General features: G+C 43.7%; 1 protein-coding gene across 6 annotated transcripts in view; it reads left to right on the forward strand.

Annotated features, from left to right (window-relative positions):
• ankrd6b (ankyrin repeat domain 6b) overlaps positions 1-20,195 on the forward strand; it is a 55,699-nt gene extending 35,504 nt beyond the window's left edge. For 5 of the 6 annotated variants that reach the window (XM_038726472.1, XM_038726473.1, XM_038726474.1 and 2 more), the window contains exons 8-16: positions 871-969; positions 3,345-3,422; positions 6,586-6,690; positions 6,985-7,098; positions 7,298-7,468; positions 10,321-10,473; positions 10,977-11,090; positions 13,370-13,670; positions 19,008-20,195. In XM_038726472.1, coding sequence (XP_038582400.1) covers positions 871-969; positions 3,345-3,422; positions 6,586-6,690; positions 6,985-7,098; positions 7,298-7,468; positions 10,321-10,473; positions 10,977-11,090; positions 13,370-13,670; positions 19,008-19,606 — 1,734 coding nt within the window. In that variant the 3' untranslated portion in view covers positions 19,607-20,195. The remainder of the gene's footprint in view (positions 1-870; positions 970-3,344; positions 3,423-6,585; positions 6,691-6,984; positions 7,099-7,297; positions 7,469-10,320; positions 10,474-10,976; positions 11,091-13,369; positions 13,671-19,007) is intronic. The other variant, XM_038726475.1, reaches the window with a different exon arrangement.
• The last annotated feature ends 1,587 nt before the right edge of the window (positions 20,196-21,782 follow it).

Below are 21,782 nucleotides of genomic sequence, written 5' to 3' on the forward strand. Positions count from 1 at the left end.
AAAGCGACTAGCAACAAATCCAGAAAGTTACACACAAGTCTATTATATTGTAGGCTAACTTATTCCCATGCATGCTGCTCAGATTAATCTCAGGTAGCATCTCTTCTGGCAGCAACACAGCGTCTCTCCTTCTCCTCTCGCACCGTGCGCCTGCATGCAGGAGTGAGAGGATATCAGGGACCTACTTTTTCTTTCTGTTTCCTGTTCTTTCCCCTCCTGGTGTTTGACTCGGTCACCTCAGCGTTTTTGCAGAGGAGGAGTGAGGAGTGTGTTATTATGGTTACAGGGACACTCTGAAACTTTGCGACAACACAGAAGGAGAACAGGGACAAAGACAGCACAGGAGGTTAACAGGCAGGCTATACAGAAGGAGGACAAGGTGGGGTGGAAGATGAGCAGCAGACTTTGTAGTAATGAGATTGTTTAGTTTTGCTGTTATTTTCCCCAGTAAGAAATGAAATATCCAGCCTTGGATAGATTTAGGAAAAGATCATTGTTTCAGTTAACTTCCTGAATGAATGTACTTAATTTAGTTTAGGGGTGTGTAGTCTGTGAGACTGCAGATAGATCTTTCTTACTAGCCACTTTGGCACAGGACTATAGATTTTAACTTTTTTCATATCTGGCTTGTAAAAGTGGCTGGTGTATTTTGGAATTAATCTGCCAATCTGACCCGAGGAAGAAAGAGTTAAATTTCCATATTTATTTCAATATTTGATACACAATTATTTGTCTAGAATTTAACAAGATCTAGATCTAGTTTGTTTTCGTTAATTGTGGGTTATACAGTTAAAATGTCTTGTAGTTTTAAATATATAAAGTGTCCACTCTCACATCACCATCTCTTGTTCTGTGTTTGTGTATGTGTAGACTGGGGACACACCGCTACATGTGGCAGCTGCTCTGAATCATAAGAAGACCGTACGCCTGCTGCTGGAGGCTGGGGCAGACAGCCGCATCTGCAACAATGTGAGTGTCCATGACCTCCTTCTACATCATTGATGCTCAGAGTGTTTCTGCATTCAGCCTTTCTTTATCTTTAGGTCGGCACACATTTCTGTTGTGTTACCAATCTCCTCTTGAGGGATTCTTAAGCAGCACACTGTCCCAGCCTCCTGCATATATTTAAATCCGCTCAAGGCAACATTACGCATTAATAGAAGCCATAGGTAACTGTTGAAAACTATTCGTATTTTTATCCTAAAAATAACAGCTTCAAAATCATTTTTATGGTAAACTGACTTGTAATAGGGTGAATGGCGTCTCTGTCATGGACTCTCATTGGAACGACATTGGAATCCCGGGCAGGAAATCTATAACGGCAACTACATAATGCTTTACGGTACCACATTAAACACCGAGAAGACTCTTCAGCAAGCAAGCTATAAGAAGAAGCAAATAGTATAGAATTTGCAATATAGGTTCTTTGGAAGAAGCTAGCTCAGAATTTCAGATATCAGGGCAGAGGCTGTGAAGAGACTGAAGAAGATCTTGACGGAAGAAGCGAATAAGATAAAGAGAGGGTGACCAAGCTACCGTAAAATAACAGCTGGTGGAAAGCGGCACCAGCAACAGCCAGGCTCAGCAGCCTCAATGGACATAACGTGAGCTGATGGCAGAGACAAATAGAACAAAGAGCATGTTGACAGAATAAGCTAAGAGAAGAAATGGAGAGTGACCAAGCAAGATGCTGCTGGTCATTATAAACAACATAAAAGACCACAACCATCTCTGAACGCACAACACATCCAACCTTGAAGCAGATGGGCTACAGCAGCAGAAGACCACACCGGGGGCCACTCCTGTCAGCTAAGAACAGGAAACTGTGGCTACAAATCACACAGGCTCACCAACACTGGACAACAGAAGATTGAAAAATGTTGCCTGGTCTGATGAGTCTCGATTTCAGCTGCTGCATTCAGATGGTAGGGTCAGAATTTGGCGTAAACAACATGAAAGCGTGGATCTATCCTGCCTTATATCAACGGTTCAGGCTGGTGGTGTAATGGTGTGGGGGATATTTTCTTGACACACTTTGGGCCCCTTAGTACCAACTGATCATTGTTTAAATGCAACAGCCTACCTAAGTCTTGTTGCTGACCATGTCCATCCCTTTATGACCACAGTGTACCATCTTCTGATGGCTACTTCCAGCAGGATAATGCACCATGTCACAAAGCTCAAATCATCTCCAAGTGGTTTCTTGAACATGACAGAGAGTTCACTGAACTCCAGTGGCCTCCAGTCACCAGATCTCATTCCAATAGAGCACCTTTGGGAAGTGGTGGAACGAGAGATTCTCATCATGGATGTGCAGCCGACAAATCTGCAGCAACTGCGTGATGTTATCATGTCAATATGGACCACAATCTCTGAGGAATGTTTCCAATACCTTGTTGAAAGTATGCCACGAGGAATAAAGGCAGTTCTGAAGGCAAAAGGGGGTACTAGTAAGGTGTACCTAATAAAATGGCCAGTAAGTGTTTTAAAGTGCCTTTCCTGATTTTAGTTGGATTTTAATTATTAGCCTATTTTTCTTTTAACTGTATTTTAATTTCATAACTTTATTCCTGCTTTTAGCATGTATTTTATTTTGTTGCTGTGTTTTATTTAGTTTGCTCTTGTGAAAGCACTGTAACATTGTCTTTGCGCTATAAATAAAGATATTATTATTATTGTTAGTATTATTGTATGTTTTAATGCCTACTGCGTAGCGGTCACAAGATTTTCTCTGTTCTGGATGATGAAATGTTATTTGGTGCAAATGACAGATAAAATGACTTCAAATTGGCGAGAGCCAGTGTAAAGTCGTGGTTTGTTGAAAGGAAAAAAACTGCAAAACACGGACATTTTATTTGTTGGACTAGTAAGTAATACCTTATTAGCTAGTTTGCTGTATTGTGTTGTTGCACTGGCTTGATGTTTGGCTGTTTTGATCATAAGTAATGTCCTTATTTACGACAGCAGGGAATTACACTGAAATGGTAGGGATGCCAAATCTTAACCAAATCTTACATAATGCTGCTTTCCTCTAATTTGATGTTGGGAACACATCACATTCATGTTCAGTAATCTGGCTGCTCTGATCACTGTAAACATGAAGATGCTGCTTTTTCACTTTCTGTCAGTTAAAATGTCCCACCACTGTCCACAGGTGTAAGGTCATGTTGTGATAAAGTCTGGTCATGCAAGTTAACTTACAGAAAAGTCTTGCCTGTTATAATTTTACCATAAGTTGACCAGGAAAAAGTGGTAGCAAAAGCCTCTACCACTATTTGAAACTTATTCCTTGTTTGTTTGAGTCACGTTGCCACTGACCTTCCTGTTTGTATGTGTTTCTGCAGGCAGGTCAAACATCTTTGGACCAGGCCAGAGAGCACAACAACCCAGATGTGGCTCTTCTACTGACCAAAGCTCCACAGGTAAAACCAGAACCTCACCAGTACAAGCAGCCATAAACAGATAAACACAACTCACACTTAGAGATACATTTTCTGCTCATAAAGCGCCTCCAAACTCTCCTTGACTCAAACACTTTGTTAGCAGGCTACATTTGGTTAGCTGTGTTGTTGTTGAGTGCAGAATCGGTAGGCAAGAGGCTCGCTAGCGCACATGAATATCACAGCCTACGCAATACAATGGATTTTGCAGAAAATCCAACCCAATTTCTTCAGATAGAAAGCAGCATAGAGGCTGTCAGTGTTAGGGATGTGTGTGGTGAAGCAGGTGTAGGACCCAAACGCAGGACGCACGACTGGCAGGTATAGTTCAACAGTTTATTTAACAAAAGGCGAGCACACTTACAAGTAGTGGCTTTTATCCAAAGTGAAGTCCACAAGGGCAAAGGAAAACACAAATTCCAAAAACAGGGTTCAGGCAGAAATCCAAAAACAGACTGAGCTTCTCCTCACGACAGACATTCTGCAACACAAGGTATAATGACCCAACAAAGACAAGACAGAAACACCAGGTATATATACACAGGGACTAACGAGCAGGACGGGAGCACACAGGTGATACTAATGGGATTAACGAGACACAGGCAAAGACAAAGAATAAAACACAGGACCAACAGTATACGCTAAGACACGGATGAGAATGCAGGACATAACTAGAATATGAGACAAGACAGATACTAAGAAAACTTAAAGCCAGTGAACCAAAATAATAAACTAGACTACAAAAACTCCAAACCATGACAATATCAAATAACCACAGGAAAAACAACAGCACAAAACCAAATCCTAACAGTACCCCCCTCTCAAAGGACGTCCCCAGACGTTCTTAAACAAAACCCACCCCACAAAACAAAGACCCTAGCCAGGGTGGGCGGAGGGAGGACAGGAGGAGGAACATAATCCATGAACACAGAAAAAACTAAACAAAACACACTGTCGAGGAAAGCAGGGACAAAAACAGCGGGTGGTCTGGGATAGAGAGGATATCAGGTGGGCGGCCTGAAGCCAGAGTAGGGGGGCCGGTCTGGGATAGAGAGGATATCAGGCGGGCGGCCCGAAGGCAGAGCAAAAGGGAACCAGAAGGGCTCAGGTGGGCGGCCCGGAGGACGACCCAACAAGCCGGGCAGATCAAGGGGGCAACAGAGGTCAGAAGGTTGTCCCGGAGGACGACCCAGCAGGCCGGGCAGATCAGGGGAAAAACAGAGTTCCGGAGGTCGACCAAGCCAGCCGAACAGGTCACGAGGGCAACACAGTTCAGGGGGATGTCCTGGAGGATGACCAAAAGAACAAAGGCTCACCTGAGGCCAGACAGGTGACCGATGAAGGCAAGACCTCTCCGGAGTATGAACTGAAGGTCGGCGGCGGGGTGGCGAGACCTCTCTGGGGCCTCAAGTGGCAGAGCAGGACTGAAGGCCAGCAACTGGATAGCTGGGCTGAGGAACAGGAATCCATCGGACCGCCGGCGGAGTCGTTGCCGGTCGGACCACTGACGGGGAGCCAGGAGCGGGGGTGGGTCCAACCACTGGTGAAGCTGGTGCTGATTGAGGCTGCTGGTGGCGGGAACCATGATGGCCACGTCTCCTCCCAAGGCCACCACGGAACCCAGGGAAGATGACCAGGCGAGTCCCCTCAAACGAATGCTGGTGGTCTGCAACGTTTGCTGGCCAGGAGGCAGTCTGATCAGCAGGAGAGGGTGCAGGCTGTGAAGTAGGCTTGTGAAAGGTAGCTGGTGGTGGGGCCTTTCGGGAACTCTCAGTCTTAGCAGCACAATTAGCCAGAAAAGTCAACAGAGGAATGAGAGTCTCCGAGTCTTTGGGGTGTGGTGAATCCCCCTGCACAGGGGAATCCAGTGCGGACAGGTGGCATGACAGGCAGGTAGGGCGCTAGCCAGAGCAGGGTGGTGGCTAGCCGCCGGGGCGCAAACAGGCTGGGTGCTAGCCGCCGGAGCGTTAGCAGGCCGGGAAACAGGAAGGTGGCTAACCGCTGGAGCGCTAATTGGCTGACTGCTAGCATGCTGGCTAGCAGGCCGGGAATCAGAGGACCAGGCGAGCAGGACTGGTAGCTAACTAGCCACCGCAGCGCTAGCCGGAACAGGCAGATGGCTGGCCGCTGCAGAGCTAGCAGGCTGGGAGACTGGCTTGTGGCTAGCTGCTTGAGCGCCACCTCGGGAGTGTCCAGTATCCGCTCCAGGTCTCTCTTCATCCGTCTGATGATGACCAACTGCTCAGCCATGGAGGGGAGATTCAGCAGCCTTGGCTTGCTGCACAGTGTCTTCTCCATGAGGCCATAGACAAACAGTCTGCGATTCAAGTCCGTGGAATCCAGGATAGAGGACCCTAACCTTTCGCAGGTCGAGGTCCACTCCCTCATTCCTCTGCCAACAATACTAGGTTCGCTGGGTCCATTTCTGGTCGGGTCATTCTGTTAGGGATGTGTGTGGTGAAGCAGGTGTAGGACCCAAACGCAGGACCCACGACTGGCAGGTATAGTTCAACAGTTTATTTAACAAAAGGAGAGCGCACTTACAAGTAGTGGCTGAATCAACAACAGCACAAAACGAAATCCTAACAGTCAAAGGTATCCGCGAAAGCCGGTGCGTAGTTAATTTGTATGTGAGGTTACAACCTGTTCACAAATAGGCCATAAAAAAGTGATTAATTTCAATAAACTATACTTGAAACAAACGGCACGCAATAATGGAAAGCAATAGTGTTAGTTGTTTTAGTGTATTTGCTTATATGAATAATGGAAATAATCCACAATATCTGTGGCCACTAGATCATTTTTTTAGCAGGCAGTACAAAATAAAGTACATATTTATGGAAAACCTTTAAAACCAGCTTTAGGTCTTGCTCTTTTATATTTTTTCAATGTCCTGAGTACATTTCCAGGAAACTTCCACACTTAATGACAGGAAACTGCCCTACCAAACCTTTCCCTCCTCCTTGTGAACACCAGTAAAAACTGAAAAGTAAGACCTAATTAGTTATGACTTGTGGTGTGCATAAAAAATTATGTTTACTGTATGTACCCTCAGGGATCAATATTCTGCTGTTTTATTTTATTTACTAAGCATACATGGCAATTCCACTGGATTACTGTCACTTTGTCTCCTGTGTGTGTTCAGGTCCAGAGTTATGTGCGTGGCAGGAGAGTGAGGAAGAGGAGAGACAGGCTGAAGGCGGAGGGCAGAGCTCAGTCGGTGCCCAGAGATGAGATGCTGCCCTGTAAGGTAAAAACTGGGTTGTTGTGTCAAAGCAATTGAAATGATGAATGTTGATGGTTCAGATCGCAGAATTAAGGGAAAAGGGAAAAAACTAAAAACCATTAGATGAGAGAAAGGTGAGTGAGAGAGTCAGGAGGAGGGATCTGAAGAGAAGCACTATGGAGGAGAATAGAACAGAAGGTTGAGGAATAAGAAACCTTCTTTAGATCTCACTCTCTTTTATTTTTACAATGTCCAGTGTGCTTAAACATTTCCAGGAAACTTCGCTACCAAACATTTCCCTCCTTCTGTTCCCTGCAGGACAGTGCATCTGCTGCAGATGACACTCAGAGCAGCGACCGAGCTGCCTGCAAAAACGCTGAGGTGACCGAGTCAAACACCAGGAGGGGAAAGAACTGGAAACAGAAAGAAAAAGTAGGTCCCTGATATCACCTCAGTTTGAAAAACAATCTAATCTACTGATGTTCATTTAAGAATAGAGCGTGGTTTCTAGTCGAAGTTCTGGACAGAGGAAGGCAATGAGTAGCACTCTCCCCTTCTCAGTTACTGTTAGATATGTACAAGGTTATATAATAATTAGGCCTACTAACCTTGGCTGTTGTTGATGTTTCAGCCGTCTTTGTCTGACCCCCTCCGCCGCAGAGAGACCAGGCACAGCGAAGCCTTTCACAAGAGGAAAGGCAAACTGCAAGGAGCTTCCCTCCATGCCTCCATCCCACCACACAGTTACAAAGCCTATCAGCTCTACACGCTGTACCGCGGCAAGGATGGCAAGATCATGCAGGTAACACTCCCCTATGAATCAAATAATTTATTTGTCATTTTACAACACAGGGTTGCACATTGAAATTGTAGTCTCTTCATGCTACACATACAGAAAATACAAATATTATTTAGAATAAAATAATACATACAGAGTGCTTCGCTTTTAGCCTTGTAGCTAGTGATGGTCAAATGAAGCTTTCTGAAGCTTCATTAGACCAGGCAGACCATAGACCCTTGGGTGGTGTCCACACTGTCCAAGGTATACACACTACAGTTCCAACGGCCACCTTTCTGCGGGATAAGAAGGTCTGTGGTCAAAGATACTGCAAAATCCCTGGCCCTCAGCCAGGAACTTGCAGCCCTTCTAGAGAAGGACGCCATCGAACCTGTAGAAGGGCATACACGGCTCGGTGGGTTCTATTCAGTGTGTTTTTTAATTACGAAGAAGGATGGCGGGTTTCGCCCAATCCTGGACCTGAGGGGGCTGAACAAGTTTTTAGGTCTGCCCCCATTTAGGACAGACAGAGTTGAGGTGGTTGTCTGCTGCCCTAAAGGCCACTGCCAAGGTACACAAGTCTGATAAGCTTTTTGTTTGCTATGGGGGTTGTAGAAAGAGTGAAGCTCTATCAAAGCAGAGACTTTCCAATTGGATTGTGGATGTGATTCTGCACGCTTATAAGTCGCAAGGCCTGCTGGCACCTAGTAAGGTTAAGTGGAATGTTATTCGGAATGTGTCAACATCCTGGGCATGACATCTGTACTGCCACAAGCTGGGAGTCTATTACCGGGTAAATGTGGCTGCTCCCCATGCGGTGGCAGCAGCCGTCCTGTCAACTGCTTCCACTTCTTAGCACGGTGAGCACTCCTTAGCACGGTGAGTATGTAACTACGGTTCTATGAAATCTGGATGACCGCCAGAGTTGTCTGTCACTCGGAATCTGGGCGAGAAGATTCTGTAGGAACAGATTGCATGATGACTTGAGGGTTTTATGCTGGGGCGTGCGCCCTACGTCATCGCATGTTCACAGGTGACTTTGTTGGTATAATTACTCGACCTGCGCAAATGCGAGATGGAGACATCCAGTGCTAAAGCCCCACCGTCTGGCGGTCATCCAGAATTCATAGAACCGTAGTTGCATTCGTAACTCTCGTTTTCAGTTTGTGGTGTATTTTCACTGAAGATGTGAATGAGGTGCCACTAAAAAAGATGGGGCCTTCTTTGGGTTTAACTCAGATTTTGTGGTATCTCAGAGCTGGCTCATTTGCTGGCTCTGGAGTTAACTTCAAGATCAAACCCTGCCAACAACCTGACTACTGACCAATCAGTTCATCAAAACCAGTCCTACTGGATTCTGTAATGGACAAATGTACCGAGTTTACAACAAATAGCCAAGTAATACAGAGCAATATAATTTTTATACATTAGTAAAATCCCTTTGAGATAGATTGTGTAAGATGTTTAGCACAAACTTGTGCCCATTGTTAGCTTAAACGAGCCTTTAACAAACTGATGAAAAGTAATCATGAATGGAGCAACATTTATTTCTTTTCTTCAACATTATTTTATTTTTTGGGCATTTTCACCTAAATTGGCACTGCACGGCAACAGGGCACTTCCTTTTTTCACACGATCAGGCTATCTTCTCCTGTCTGCTTTGCTTTATTTATCTATAGTCATTCCACAACCTATAAAGGTCCTTACTCACACATATATAGACCGAGCCTTACTTTTAATAATTTGGATATAATTTCTAGTGTATAGCATCTTACCAGCCGCAACCAGACTGGAATATGTTGGCCCTCGCTGTCTGATCTTCTCGATCTATCGACAGTTATGAATAAAACAACTAATTGTTTTAATTTTGTCTGTTATATTTATTTATTTAATCAATTCTTTAATTGTGTTTGAATATAATTTTTTTGTCCTCACAGTAACTACATTTCCCCACATGTATCACTCTTTCACCTCATGTCCAATGAAGTACTGCACTCATGTTCTGATCCTGTTGTGAAAACATCTAAGCTGATAATACATGGAGTAACTTTTAAAGCCATGTTGCTGGGCAATGTTGCCATCAATGGTAATGAGTAAAGATTACTACCGTAATACCCTTCCCACACCACTCCACCACTCGCCCCGCCACTATCCATTCAAAACATAGTCAGACTTGCTACCAGCAAGATTGCCCAGCAACACTGCTCAAAAAGTTGCCCCCATGTATCATCGGCTTTACAGCTGGACCTGACTGAACCAGTAACCAGCTTTGTATTATTGGCCATCCAGGATCACCAACGTTAGGCTCTGGTAAAGAAAGAGAGCCAGAGTGAGTTCAGTTTGCTTTGTGCTACAGGCCTCTGATGTTGGGCTATTTTAAGACACTACTAAAAACTCTTCCGCTGAACTTGAACACTAGTTGAACACTGCTTTTCAGCTGCAGTTGCACATGCTTCCCATAACAAAGAAGTCAATATGTGAGGTATCACTAGTTAAAAATCTAAATCTTTCAGCTCAACAAAAAGATCAGTAATTAAATTAAAAGGCTTCAGTGAAACATTTTGCAGAGGTCTTACCATTTTAAAGTCCTTTGACCAAGTTTTAGATGTATATAGATCTACTACAATGATCCAACACACTGGACTGGACCTAATAACGGCCATGAAAATTCAGACACACAAAATACACATTTTAATACACATCCCACATGTTGCAATCCTGTGCAGAAAATCCTTAAATACATTTTGTATTAACCTGCTATCTTTAGTCCCTTTTCTGTCATTTTGCCAGCACAAAGCCTTCCTGTGACCACACAGTATGGACAGGGATGTGTGTGTTGTGTGTGCTGTGTTGTTGATGTTTGCAGTGTGTTGCAGGCTCCTCTGAACGGCTGCCGCTGTGAGCCTCTCATCAGTAAACTGGAGAACCAGCTGGAGGCCACCAAGGAGGAGATGAAGACTGAGATCCACACCGTCCAAGACCTGATGAACAGCAAGATGGGCCAGCTGGACCGCAAAAACAAACACCAGGTAAAATACACATGCTTGCACAGAGTGGTTTAAACTGCTCACATACAGGCAGAGCAACACTTGTGGGGGTCAGGGATTATCAGGGAAAAGTCAGGGATTATCCAGAGAGGTTTCTTTTTCAGGAAAAGATGCGACAAGAGGAAATCAGGAAACATGATTTTAGAAGAATTAGAAATACTGTCCTCTGAACTGTCACCTGAAGCCACGTTTGTTTGTGGTTCAACTGTCAGTTGGCTTTAACAGCTCAACGTCTTGTGATGGTTTGGAGTTTGTATTCATCTACATATGCAGTGGCCAAATAATAATAAGGGTACACAGTTGCTTCAGCACTGTTTTCAGTGTTTCAGTAACTAACATCAGTACTTTTGTTTAAATCCTGCTGTTTTAGCCTGATGTGTGACAAGGAAATGACAATAGACAAATAAATCAGTGAAAGACAACAGACTATACATAATGTGTTTCTGGTTGCTCATGATGTGTGTGACCTGTGGTTTTGCCGTCAGATCCGAGCTCTTGATAAGATGACCGTGGAGAGAGTGTCAGCGGAGAGCAGCAAGTGTCAGCAGAGGATCGAGCAGCGGGCCCTGCAGGAGAGACTGGAGGCAGAGAAGAGACAGGTTCATTAACACTAGCACCTGCAGCTGATGAAGTCCTCACTGAGGTGTTGGGACTGACCCATAACCCTGTCAGCACAACACATAATGTTTACAGTGCCGTTTAAAAGTTGCATATCTCTATATTTCATTTTTCATTTTAAAATGAATTTGGTCGAATGTTTGTCTGAGATCTATACCTGTGTTTTCTATTAGACCAAACCAAATAAGACAAGTAAAAATACAAGGAAATGAAAAATAGGCTGTAAGGAGCACCTTGTTAGCCGAATGGTTGCAACGCATGCCACGTGACCAGATGGTCATAACAGTCGCTGGTTAGATTCCAGGCTGGGACCTTTGTTGCAACCAGCCTCACCTGTCACTATCAAGCAAGTAAATTAAAAGATGTAAATATTAAATAAAATAATATAATATTAAAATATGTCAATGGTTTTGCGTATGTGACCTCAGTGTTGTCTGCTTACCGTAAAACTAAGTAATAGCCTTGAACTCACCCTGCCTATATGGGACAGGTTTTTAATTGCTTTACTAAGCCTGTAAATCTGAATGAATTATACTTTGGTGTTCATTGTGAAATGAACTAAATGATTTAATTGTGGACAATTTAGCTGATCTAACAGTGTGTAGTCCATCTTGTCAAAAGTTCATGTTGGTATGCATGATTTGAGCAGCTTAGAACCAGCTCAAGCTGGTGACCTGTGGGGTTTAAGAGGTTTTATACGTCCAAAGAAGACCAGACGTTTAATCGAGCCCTACGTTTATTTGTCAAATCATGTAGCCACACCAGGCCAGTAAAAGGGAGTCCCCCTTTTTGGGTACTGTGTTTTACTTCCTGATTTAGAGGAGTTGGTGCTCAAACAGTTTGTAAATCCATGTTAAGACCAATGCTGGTCCGGTGTATGCGTGCAGCTGGTATGTGTACATGGTCAAGAGAGGATTGGTTGTGGACTACAGCCTCCCATGGATCAGACCTTAGGAGCCTTGGTGTAACCCACTAAGTCTGTCTTGGGAAAGCAGAACTAATGTCTGATATTGTACTAGCTCGCGCTCGTGAATAGGATATTAATTGTTGCTTATAAATGGCATTAATGGACGCCCAAACCCTGGATTCCACGCTAAGGTATTGTCCGAGTCCCACGGCAGCTTGTTTCTTTGTGAATTGTTGAACCATCACAGAAATACACGTTGTAATGTTAGCGTATTGTGGCGACCAGCGCACACACCTGCCTCTCACACCACACACACACTCATCCAAATTGAGGGAATATATGTGGCTGAATTTCAAACCAAACTCACCAGCGGAAGAGGCCCAGTCCGTCCTGAGTGACAGCCAGTGCGCTGCTTACCAGCAGCACCAGCCGAGCAACTGGAGGTAACTCCGGTGTTGTTAGCCAACTTTTGTATTAAAACTATGTTTTGTCTGCTTGCTGGTATTTGTTGAGATATGGACTCTTGTGGAGCACTGACTGGACAATACTCTGTGGGGAATTTTGCGTTTCTTGTCGTCTGTTGGTGTGTATATATATGTGTGTGTGTGTGTGTGTATGTATGTATGTATGTGTGTGTATATATATATATATATATATATATAAACATTGAATGTCAGCATTATTTACACTAAGTGATGCCTAAATGAGCTGAATGTTATTCCTTCCTTCATTTCAAAAGTGGCAGATAAAATTACTGAGTGGCAGACACAGTGACAGCCAGGCTGGAAAAAGTTAATTTTAGACACTGCCTCTGGAGACCTGATTCAGTGCTTGAGGGATGTTCATTGTGGGTAGGGGTAGGGTTATTTTACAACACTGAGGAGTCTCTGCAGTCAGCTCTGAAATATGGCTCTGAAGAATATTTTCATTTAAATGAACATTTATTAGATAGTGGACAGTATAGAAGCAGACAGTCAATGAGGGGGGTATGGCATGCAACAAAGTCCCCCAAAGAGCGGACCACATAATTCTTTATAAAAAGCTTCACTTGTCAAAAACAAAATTTACTAAGTAGGTGCACTTTTGCTCTTATTGAGAAAATAAAGTAGCAGCTAAATATAATTTTCTTTAATGTACTTTCACAAATATCCTGACAATTAAATTAAGTTCAATGTTTTTCATAAGACAAATACAGGGTTGGTTAAATCAGCACCAAGCCAACATTGTATATCACATGTAATCTAAAGATCATGACTTCAACTTTTCCAAGCATTTCTTTCCTTTCCTTTCAATAAATGTGACATAATGTAATAAATGGTAACCTCTTGTATGTGGTTGGATCTGCCCTTTAAGCAGGCGTCCCTGGTCAGTGAGCTGAAGAGCTGGTGTCTGTCCAAGCTGCAGAACATGGAGGTTCGCTTCACAGTAAACCCAGGCAGCCCCAGGCTTCAGCGCTTCTCCTCTGTGGCCGAGGGCCTGAATGAAGTCGATGTAGCCGGCCTCACTGTGCTGCCTTCTGGCCAAGAAAGCAGCTCCCAGTGCCTAGACCTCCACCACAGCCCTGCCTTCCTAGAGTCCACCCGGGGGGAGCCCAGTGTGGCAGAGGATGGCTCAGCCAATCACTACTTTGTTGTTCATATGGAGAGCTCTCCAGGTAATACCTCAACAAACTGCTTACACAGCCGGTTCTGTAAATCTAAACATGGATTCTCAAGATACATACAGACAGAAGGATTCCTTCCTTTAGAGTTAGTTGATGCAAGAAACATGTCATGGTCACTCAGACATCATATCGACACATGTCCACTGAATGTGGTTGCAATAGCATCTAAGCCCTGCCCATTATCCTGGAACCAGACAAATATCCCGAGCCCAACTGTTTATCTAAAAGGAGCAGGTTTTATACGATGACTGATAGAGGAGCGTCACCAGTACAGATTTGAAAAGTCACACGTTTTGCTGCTTTGATTGGTTGCAGTTCTTGTCGGCCCTGTACTCTGTTGGTCCATTGGTTGGTCAATTCAAACTGCCTGAAATGTTTTCAGAAACACATCTTAGCGTACTGCGTAGCTATAATTTGAGAAAGTGAGCACCACCCCAACTGATCGGTTGTAGGTCTATCCAATTAGGTTCAGAGGCACTTTGGTCTGCGCCCATTGATAACGCCCCTTGGAAATCAAAAGTTAATTGAGAGGTTCCAGACTAACAAGCATTTGTAAATTAGTCTGGCAGTGCCAGGCTACCTGCACACAGCAAACTCTGATACTTTCACATCTAAACTGTGGGATTAGCCACAAAAACAAAGCAGGACACTGCAGGGAGTTGAACCCCATCTTAGTAAACTTAGAGTCCATCAGCAGTGTATTCTTCTTTCATCTCCCTAACCCTAACATCTACTGTAGTTACTTTGCATCGTTGATGCTTAGAAATGTTTGACTTTAGTGAAACTAAATGGCAAGCAGTGTAACATCTCTGGTATCTCTGGTTCCTCTTTCTTTATCTGTTGAATGTACAGTAGTGAACAAGATTGAATTGAGTAATTGCAAATCATTAATCAACAATATGTCCAGTCATTTATAGGCTAGAAGTAATCACACCATACCCATGTGAATGTCACATCAACATTACATTAATAGTACAGCATTAAATGCATATATTGCACATGAGAGAAATGTAAATGCTCCGTACTTGTATAGCGCCTTTCTAGTATTTTCGACCACTCAAAGCGCTTTTATACTACATCTGCATTCACCAGTCACACACATTCATACACTGAGCCTAAGTGCTCAAACGGAAACTAACATTCACACTCACTCATACACTGGCGGAATAGCTGCCAGGGGTTCAGTATCTTGCCCAAGGACACTTCGACACGCAACCAGGGGGAGCCACAGCCGCCCCAACTATATGTGTACAGTTGTAACTGTTTATACAATGCTGAGCCATATTCATAGATTCATATATGTTTGAGCTAACAAAAAAATCAAAGCAAACATGCACATAACACAGATTATCACAAAAGAGGGAAAAGAAATTATAACCTAAATATAGCTCTTGAAGCAGTTCAACATATTTCATGATGACGATTCTTGGAATTTTTGTTATAGTTAAAATACACTTATTGTAAGTCACTTTGGATAAAAGCATCAGCTAAATAAATGTAATGTTAATAAATAGATGAACATTAGATGAACATTACTAATAATCATTTCTAGAGGCCACTTAGATTTACAGATCCCCTAGTGGCATCACCGAACACCCCAACCCACCAGTGGAGATCTTATAAAGTCACGTGATGTGTAGGCTACCTGTGTGTCCCATCTATAATACCAAATGGTAGCCTACATCCAGCCTCTCAGAATCATTTTGCCCTAAAACATTCTGAGTGAGCAGCATGAGTGGCAGTGATCCAGGAATTCGCCGACCCATAGTTACCTCCATAACTTCTGTTCCGGTTCATTCCTTTTTGACTTTCAGTGGCAGTAAACAAAGTGGAGGATTCATGCCAGTAGTGTCACTAAGAACAGATGCCAGTGGTCAACTGCAAAAGCCAATGCTAGAATAGCTGATGCTAGCATGGACCCAGAAGCAACATTAAGGTGAAAGAAACTTGAGAAAGTGGGACTGAGAGAAACATACAGTAAAAATGTGCCGTCCCCCCACTGCAGCTCAAGCCATGATTGGACAGTCTGTGACGGCCCCAAGATCTGAAGACTGTCATGGAAACTCAATCCTCACTATCTTCTTCAGAGAAGCATGCCTGCATTGAGACCGGCCAATAAAGGTACACCAAGGTATAAGGCTCCTGGTTGGAAAAGTAGAGTTTGCGTGCCTCTGTTTTGCGACAACTGCCTGCAGCAACCTGGCTGTGTTGCCAGGGCTGTAGTGCTGGGTTTAGGTATTGTTGGTGCCATCGGTTGTGTGCACTATGTTTCCTGGAGCGCTGGGCTGGGGGGTCAGTGCTCCTACCCACGATGACTGTTTCATGTGCTCCAATGCTCTTTTTGCCCCCGGCCCATACAACTGGTCTGGCACAACAGGAGGTTTTCTAATCCTCAGACATAGGCGCGTAGTGTTTCCACTTCTACTATATATATATATATATATATATATATATATATATATATATATATATATATCAGCAGAGGTGCATCACCACTGCTGAATGGGCTGTTAATGACTTTTACTCTCGCACTATGCAGTCACGGTAACATTCAACATTTGGCTTGCTCCCTCTTCTCATTCTCGAAAGGACATCTATATGAATGGTAAAGTTATAGAGTAGCATAACTCTTAAGGAACAGGGCAGTGCTCTGTGTGTGCATAGTGTTTGTTTGAGCAAGTGTTGGAGAGCGAGGGGCAGAGAGTGAGCAGAGTAAAAGGTTAGGAGGAAGTTTAAAATCTGTGTAATCTGGGTTAGTCTCCGACAGGGCTGCGCCTTGTCACCAAACCTGTGATATTCATGGACAGGTTATCGAGGCGTAGTCATCTGATCGCTGCTTTCTGTAGATGATGTGGTCCTGATGGCGTCATCGGTCTGTGACCTTCAGCACTCGCTGGGTCGGTTCGCAGCTGAGCGTGAAGTGGCCTGGATGAGGATTAGCTCCTCTAAATCTGAGGCCGTGGTTCTCAGCAGGAAACCGATGGAGTGCTCACTCAGGGTGGGGAATGAGTCCTTACCCCAAGTGAGGGTTGGTGAGAGTTCAAGTACCTCGGGGTCTTGTTCGCAAGTGAGGGGACAATGAGCGGGAGATTGGTCGGAGAATTGGAGCAGCTGTGGCGGTATTGCATTTGCTTTACCGCACCGTTGTGATGAAAAGAGAGCTGAATTTTCGTTCCTACCCTTGTGACTGAGTACAAGAAGCCGAAATGGTTTTTTTTCAGGAGGGAGCTGGCCTCTCCCTTAGAGACAGGATGAGAAGCCAAGTCATCCGTGAGGAACTCGGCAGGCCCACAAGGTGAGCAGCCGGTGCATTCTCCTGCCCATGCTTAGCTGAGACTGCATGCAGTGCCGCCCAGCTCAGTGCTCACAGAACTTCTGAGGGAAGTCTGAGCCATTTTTAGCCTCTGTGCTCACAGCCCAGACCTCCTTAAATGATCGTTCGGGCGATGGATCCTCCCAAATACACCTGCGCAGATCCTGAGAAACTGATTTTATCCCCATCCTCACCCAAATCATAGACCAATGCTTTAAACTGCTGGTGAGGGGGAGCTTGCATATTCTTTTGCGTTCTGGGTAGTGCGCTCATCCTGTTCCTGCCCCTGCACTTTGTAGAAACTCGTAGAAATGAGTTCTACTGCTGTTTGCTGTTAGATCTAGGGAGTCCAGACGAGAGTTGTGGACTGACCACTGCATGCATGTGGAACAATATTGAATAACTAGAAGAATTAAATAGCACATCAGTGTAGCTGGTGAGCAGCAAAGCACAAAGAAGTTAGAAAACCTCCAGACAGGAAATAAGCACAGGTAGGATAATTTATCAATGCCAGGCTAACAGCAAGAAGATCAAAGAAGCAGGATGTGAGCTACTACATGGTATTTATAGCTGGGAGGAGACATATCCACTTTGTTTACTGCCACTGGCATTCAGGAAGGAATGAAACAGTTTCAGGAATCCTGTGGGTCACCTGGACGTCCAAACAGGCACAGGGATCAGACAAAAATATATCCATATTAAGGTACACTAGAAATAGTTCACATATGATTCAAATTCATTAATTGGTGTAACAAAACCGTGTTACTATACAAATGTAGTCAAAGCTGTGTCATCACATTTGTGTCAGAGGTGTAGCTATTAAAACTTTGTGATTTTTACTCTTTACAGCTACAGCCGTTTGGGAAATTAAAAGACAGGTGTAAGTGTGACAAGTTAATTTCACATCCACTACAGCTAAAGGAAAACTGTTACTTTCAATTCAGCGTCTGTCGTTTTCAGTGACTGTGGCATTTGCCCCCTTCTCAAGCGACATAAGTAACGTAGTTCCGTTTTAGCTAGGCTAAACATTACATTTTATAAATGTATTTATTTAGCTGACACGGTTATCCAAAGTGACTTACAATTGCTATACATGTCAGTGGTCGCACTCCTGGAGCAACTAGGGGTTAAGTGTCTTTGTGGAATTTGAAATTAACAAGTACATTTGCTACCGTTATACTATTTTATATATAAATTGTGATGGCTTGTGTTCGCAAAATCTAAACAGGGTAATTAAGGGGATCATAATGCTACTGAAAGAGATTCTTGCAGGCAGTCACAGTGACCTCCCAGAGATGTTCTTATTTAGTCTTGACTCTTCTCAGCTGCATTGCACATGCCAACTCACAAACGCCCCCATTTAAAAAAAATGAATCAGGTTTAAGGGAAACAAATGACCTTTTTGGAAGGAATAACATTGCTGCCAGAGAACATCATCACTGACTCAGTCTTCCTATGGCATGCTTGTTCATGAATCAGTTATACTGCACTAATTAGCAGGATGGCTTACATAGATATGGCCTAAAAATAAAATCTCCGCTGATTTTTTCCGATACTTAAGGAAAGCAATAAGGTTTGTTGGTCAGTGCGGCTTTGTTCATCGCGGAGAGACTGGCATTTTTCATATTCGGCTGGATGTCTCTGTTTCAGGTGTTGGAATAGGTTTGTGGTGCTGCTGCCTTTCACTGCGATAGGCTTTAGGCAAATGTTGCAGCGTGGTGTCTGTTGTTCCACATCTGTCGCAGCAAACCCATACCAGTTCCAAACAACAGATGACTTTATTCCTTTCTTGGGAACAAACTACCGGTAGCCATTTTGTCGAGTGTATGATGTTGTCGCTATGGGAAACGAACACTACGGAAACTGTGCTATTACACAAAAACTCGAACTTATTTGCTTCGAATTAATTCATTCAATCGATTTTTCGCCCAGGCCTAGGCTTACAGAACATTTGCTGTGTAGTGGTTACTGTGTAATTGAATGTGCTCATTGAATCTCTTTTGAACGTGTATCAGATGGTGATAAGGGTCAAAATGCAGAAGTCACCTCTCCTGCAGCAGCCAAGAGCCCGCTGTCATCTGTCCAGGTGGTTCGGCCAAAGGAGCATTCAGTGATCTGTGCTGACACCCAGAGGAAGAACCAGGACCCGCAGGACGCGAAGACGGTGGAGTACGGAGCGACAGGGGGCAGGACTGACAGAGCCAGCAGTCTGTCTCCGGACACAGAGCGCCGCTGCAGCAGCAGGACTGAAGCCGGACTCAGAGACAGGGAGCGAGGACGTGACAGAGGGAAGCATCACAAGAAACATTCCCAGGGCAGAACTAAATCCAGAGGGGCCACGGGGGTCAAGACTCTGGAGGTCTTTGCAGACAAGCCCAGTGAACCCTCCGTTTCCTTTGATCAGGAGAGGGACAACATGCATGCTCTGGAGGTGACCCAGTACTTCTTCGAGGCAGTGTCGACGCAGATGGAGCACTGGTACGAGAGGAAGGTGGAAGAGGCTCGCTGGCAGGCCAATCAGAGGGCTCAGGCCGACAAAGCCGCTCTGATTGAGAGGATTACTTACCTGGAGGACGAGCTGCGTGTGCTGAGGGCTAACAAACATGACGACTGATTTGAATCATACCATTATGGAATACAGCTGTTCCATTTTTACAGATGCTATAAAATGCCTATTGGTTGTCATGGTAGCACTGGACTGGTATATTGAGATGTGTATATACACACATAAAGTAATAAGGGCAGGTTGTGTGCACTGTTTTGTAAATAAGCCAGAAGATACAAAGCTAGGCATTAAACGATTGATCTAATGTGCCATTCATAGGATATGTATACTACATCATATCCAACTGCACTGTGTGCAGTGTCTACACACACACATCTACACATTATAAGCCCAACCATACCATGAACAGAAAAACATGTGTAAACATCGTTCATTAACATCAGGCATAAATGTCTGCACGATGGTATCATGCTGGAATCAGCCCTGTGACTTTAGAGAAGAACCTACTGATTATTTATGAAAGCTAAACTGACACTGTATGTAACTTTACTGAACGTTTTTTTAAGAGTATCAGTGGTTGATTTTGCTGCATTGTATGATTTGTATGGAGGCTGGAGTATGCCCATAGAATAACTGTAGACGTTTAGTGTTTAAATATAATTTGTTAAAAAATTATTAAAAGTTTAATAAACACTCATTCATTTATATAAAACATTTGAAAAATATTTTATATTATAGTTCTTTGTTCTGGCTAAAACAATAAAATAGAATTTTAAAATGGAATAGCAAAATTAATTTTAAGTGAGTTTTAAAGATTAAAATTTTTACTTTTTGGTAGTCTGCTTTTCTTAATCCCGCTGGATTTCTGAACTGCCCCCTCCCGCAATGTGTTCCAGACCGCCCACAGCAACTGGCCACTCCCACGGGACCCCAATCCCACTGCAGTCCTGTAGGCCGACTTGTCTTTAATAACAACATTCTCCTTCTCAGCTTTTAAATATAACACTTTGATTAGATTTTTATAGATAATTTGGCTAAATGATTGTTCTGTTTGGTGCTGACGAGCCACCGTACCTTGTATGTGTATCCATGGCAAAGAACATGATTGGGTTCAGTTTAGTTTACAGAATAAGAGGACTTGATTAATGTCCGATCTCTTCACGTAGTGTTTATCCTTAAACTAGTTATTTCCAAACTGTGTGATCACTGACACATTTCTACAATTTTCATCCTGAAGTTTCTTTTTAAACCGCACCATTCCTGCGAGATTTGCATTTCATATACATCTAAAAATCGCTTTGATATTATTTTCAATGCAAAAAGACATGTTTAGTGGTTGATTAAAGAAGTATTCGCGGAAACTTGTAAAAGTATTTAGTCAGCCACTGATTGTGCAGGTTCTCCCACTTAGAAAGATGAGGTCTGTAATTTTCATCATAGGTACACTTCAACTGAGACAAAATGAGGAGAAAATAAATCCAGGCAATCAATCACATCGTAGGATTTTTTAAAGAATTTATTTGTAAATTATGGTGGAAAATAAGTATTTGGTCAATAAAAAAAAAAAAGTTGTTTGTTACTTTGTAACATAACCTTTGTTGGCAATGACAGAGGTCAAACGTTTCCTGTAAGTCTTCACCAGGTTTGCACACACTGTAGCTGGTATTTGGGCCCATTCCTCCATGCAGATCTCCTCTAGAGCAGTGATGTTTCGGGGCTGTCGCTGAGCAACACGGACTTTCAACTCCCTCCACAAATTTTCTATGGAGTTGAGGTCTGGAGACTGGCAAGCCCACTCCAGGACCTTCAAATGCTTTTTACGGAGCCAGTCCTTCGTTGCCTGAGCGGGGTGTTTGGGATCATAGTCATGCTGGAAGACCCGGCCACGTTCCATCTTCAAGGCTCTCACTGATGGGAGGAGGTTTTGGCTTAAAATCTCACGATACATTGCCCCCTTCATTCTTTCCTTAACGCGGATCAGTTTTCCTGTCCCCTTTGCAGAAAAACAGCCCCAAAGCATGAAGTTTCCTCTCCCATGCTTCAAAGTAGGTATGGTGTTCTTGGGATGCAACTCTGCATTCTTCTTCCTCCAAACACGACGAGTTGAGTTTTTACCGAAAAGTTCTATTTTGGTTTCATCTGACCACATGATATTCTCCCAGTCCTCTTCTGGATCATCCATATGCTCTCTGGCAAACTTCAGACGGGCCTGGACATGTACTGGCTTAAGCAGGGGGACACGCCTGGCACTGCAGGATTTGAGTCCCTCTCGGTGTAGTGTGTT

The sequence above is a fragment of the Micropterus salmoides genome, unplaced genomic scaffold (assembly GCF_014851395.1).
Source record: "Micropterus salmoides isolate LMB-PRFRI ecotype aquatic unplaced genomic scaffold, ASM1485139v1 Ms_hic_scaffold_18, whole genome shotgun sequence".
NCBI lineage: Eukaryota > Metazoa > Chordata > Actinopteri > Centrarchiformes > Centrarchidae > Micropterus > Micropterus salmoides.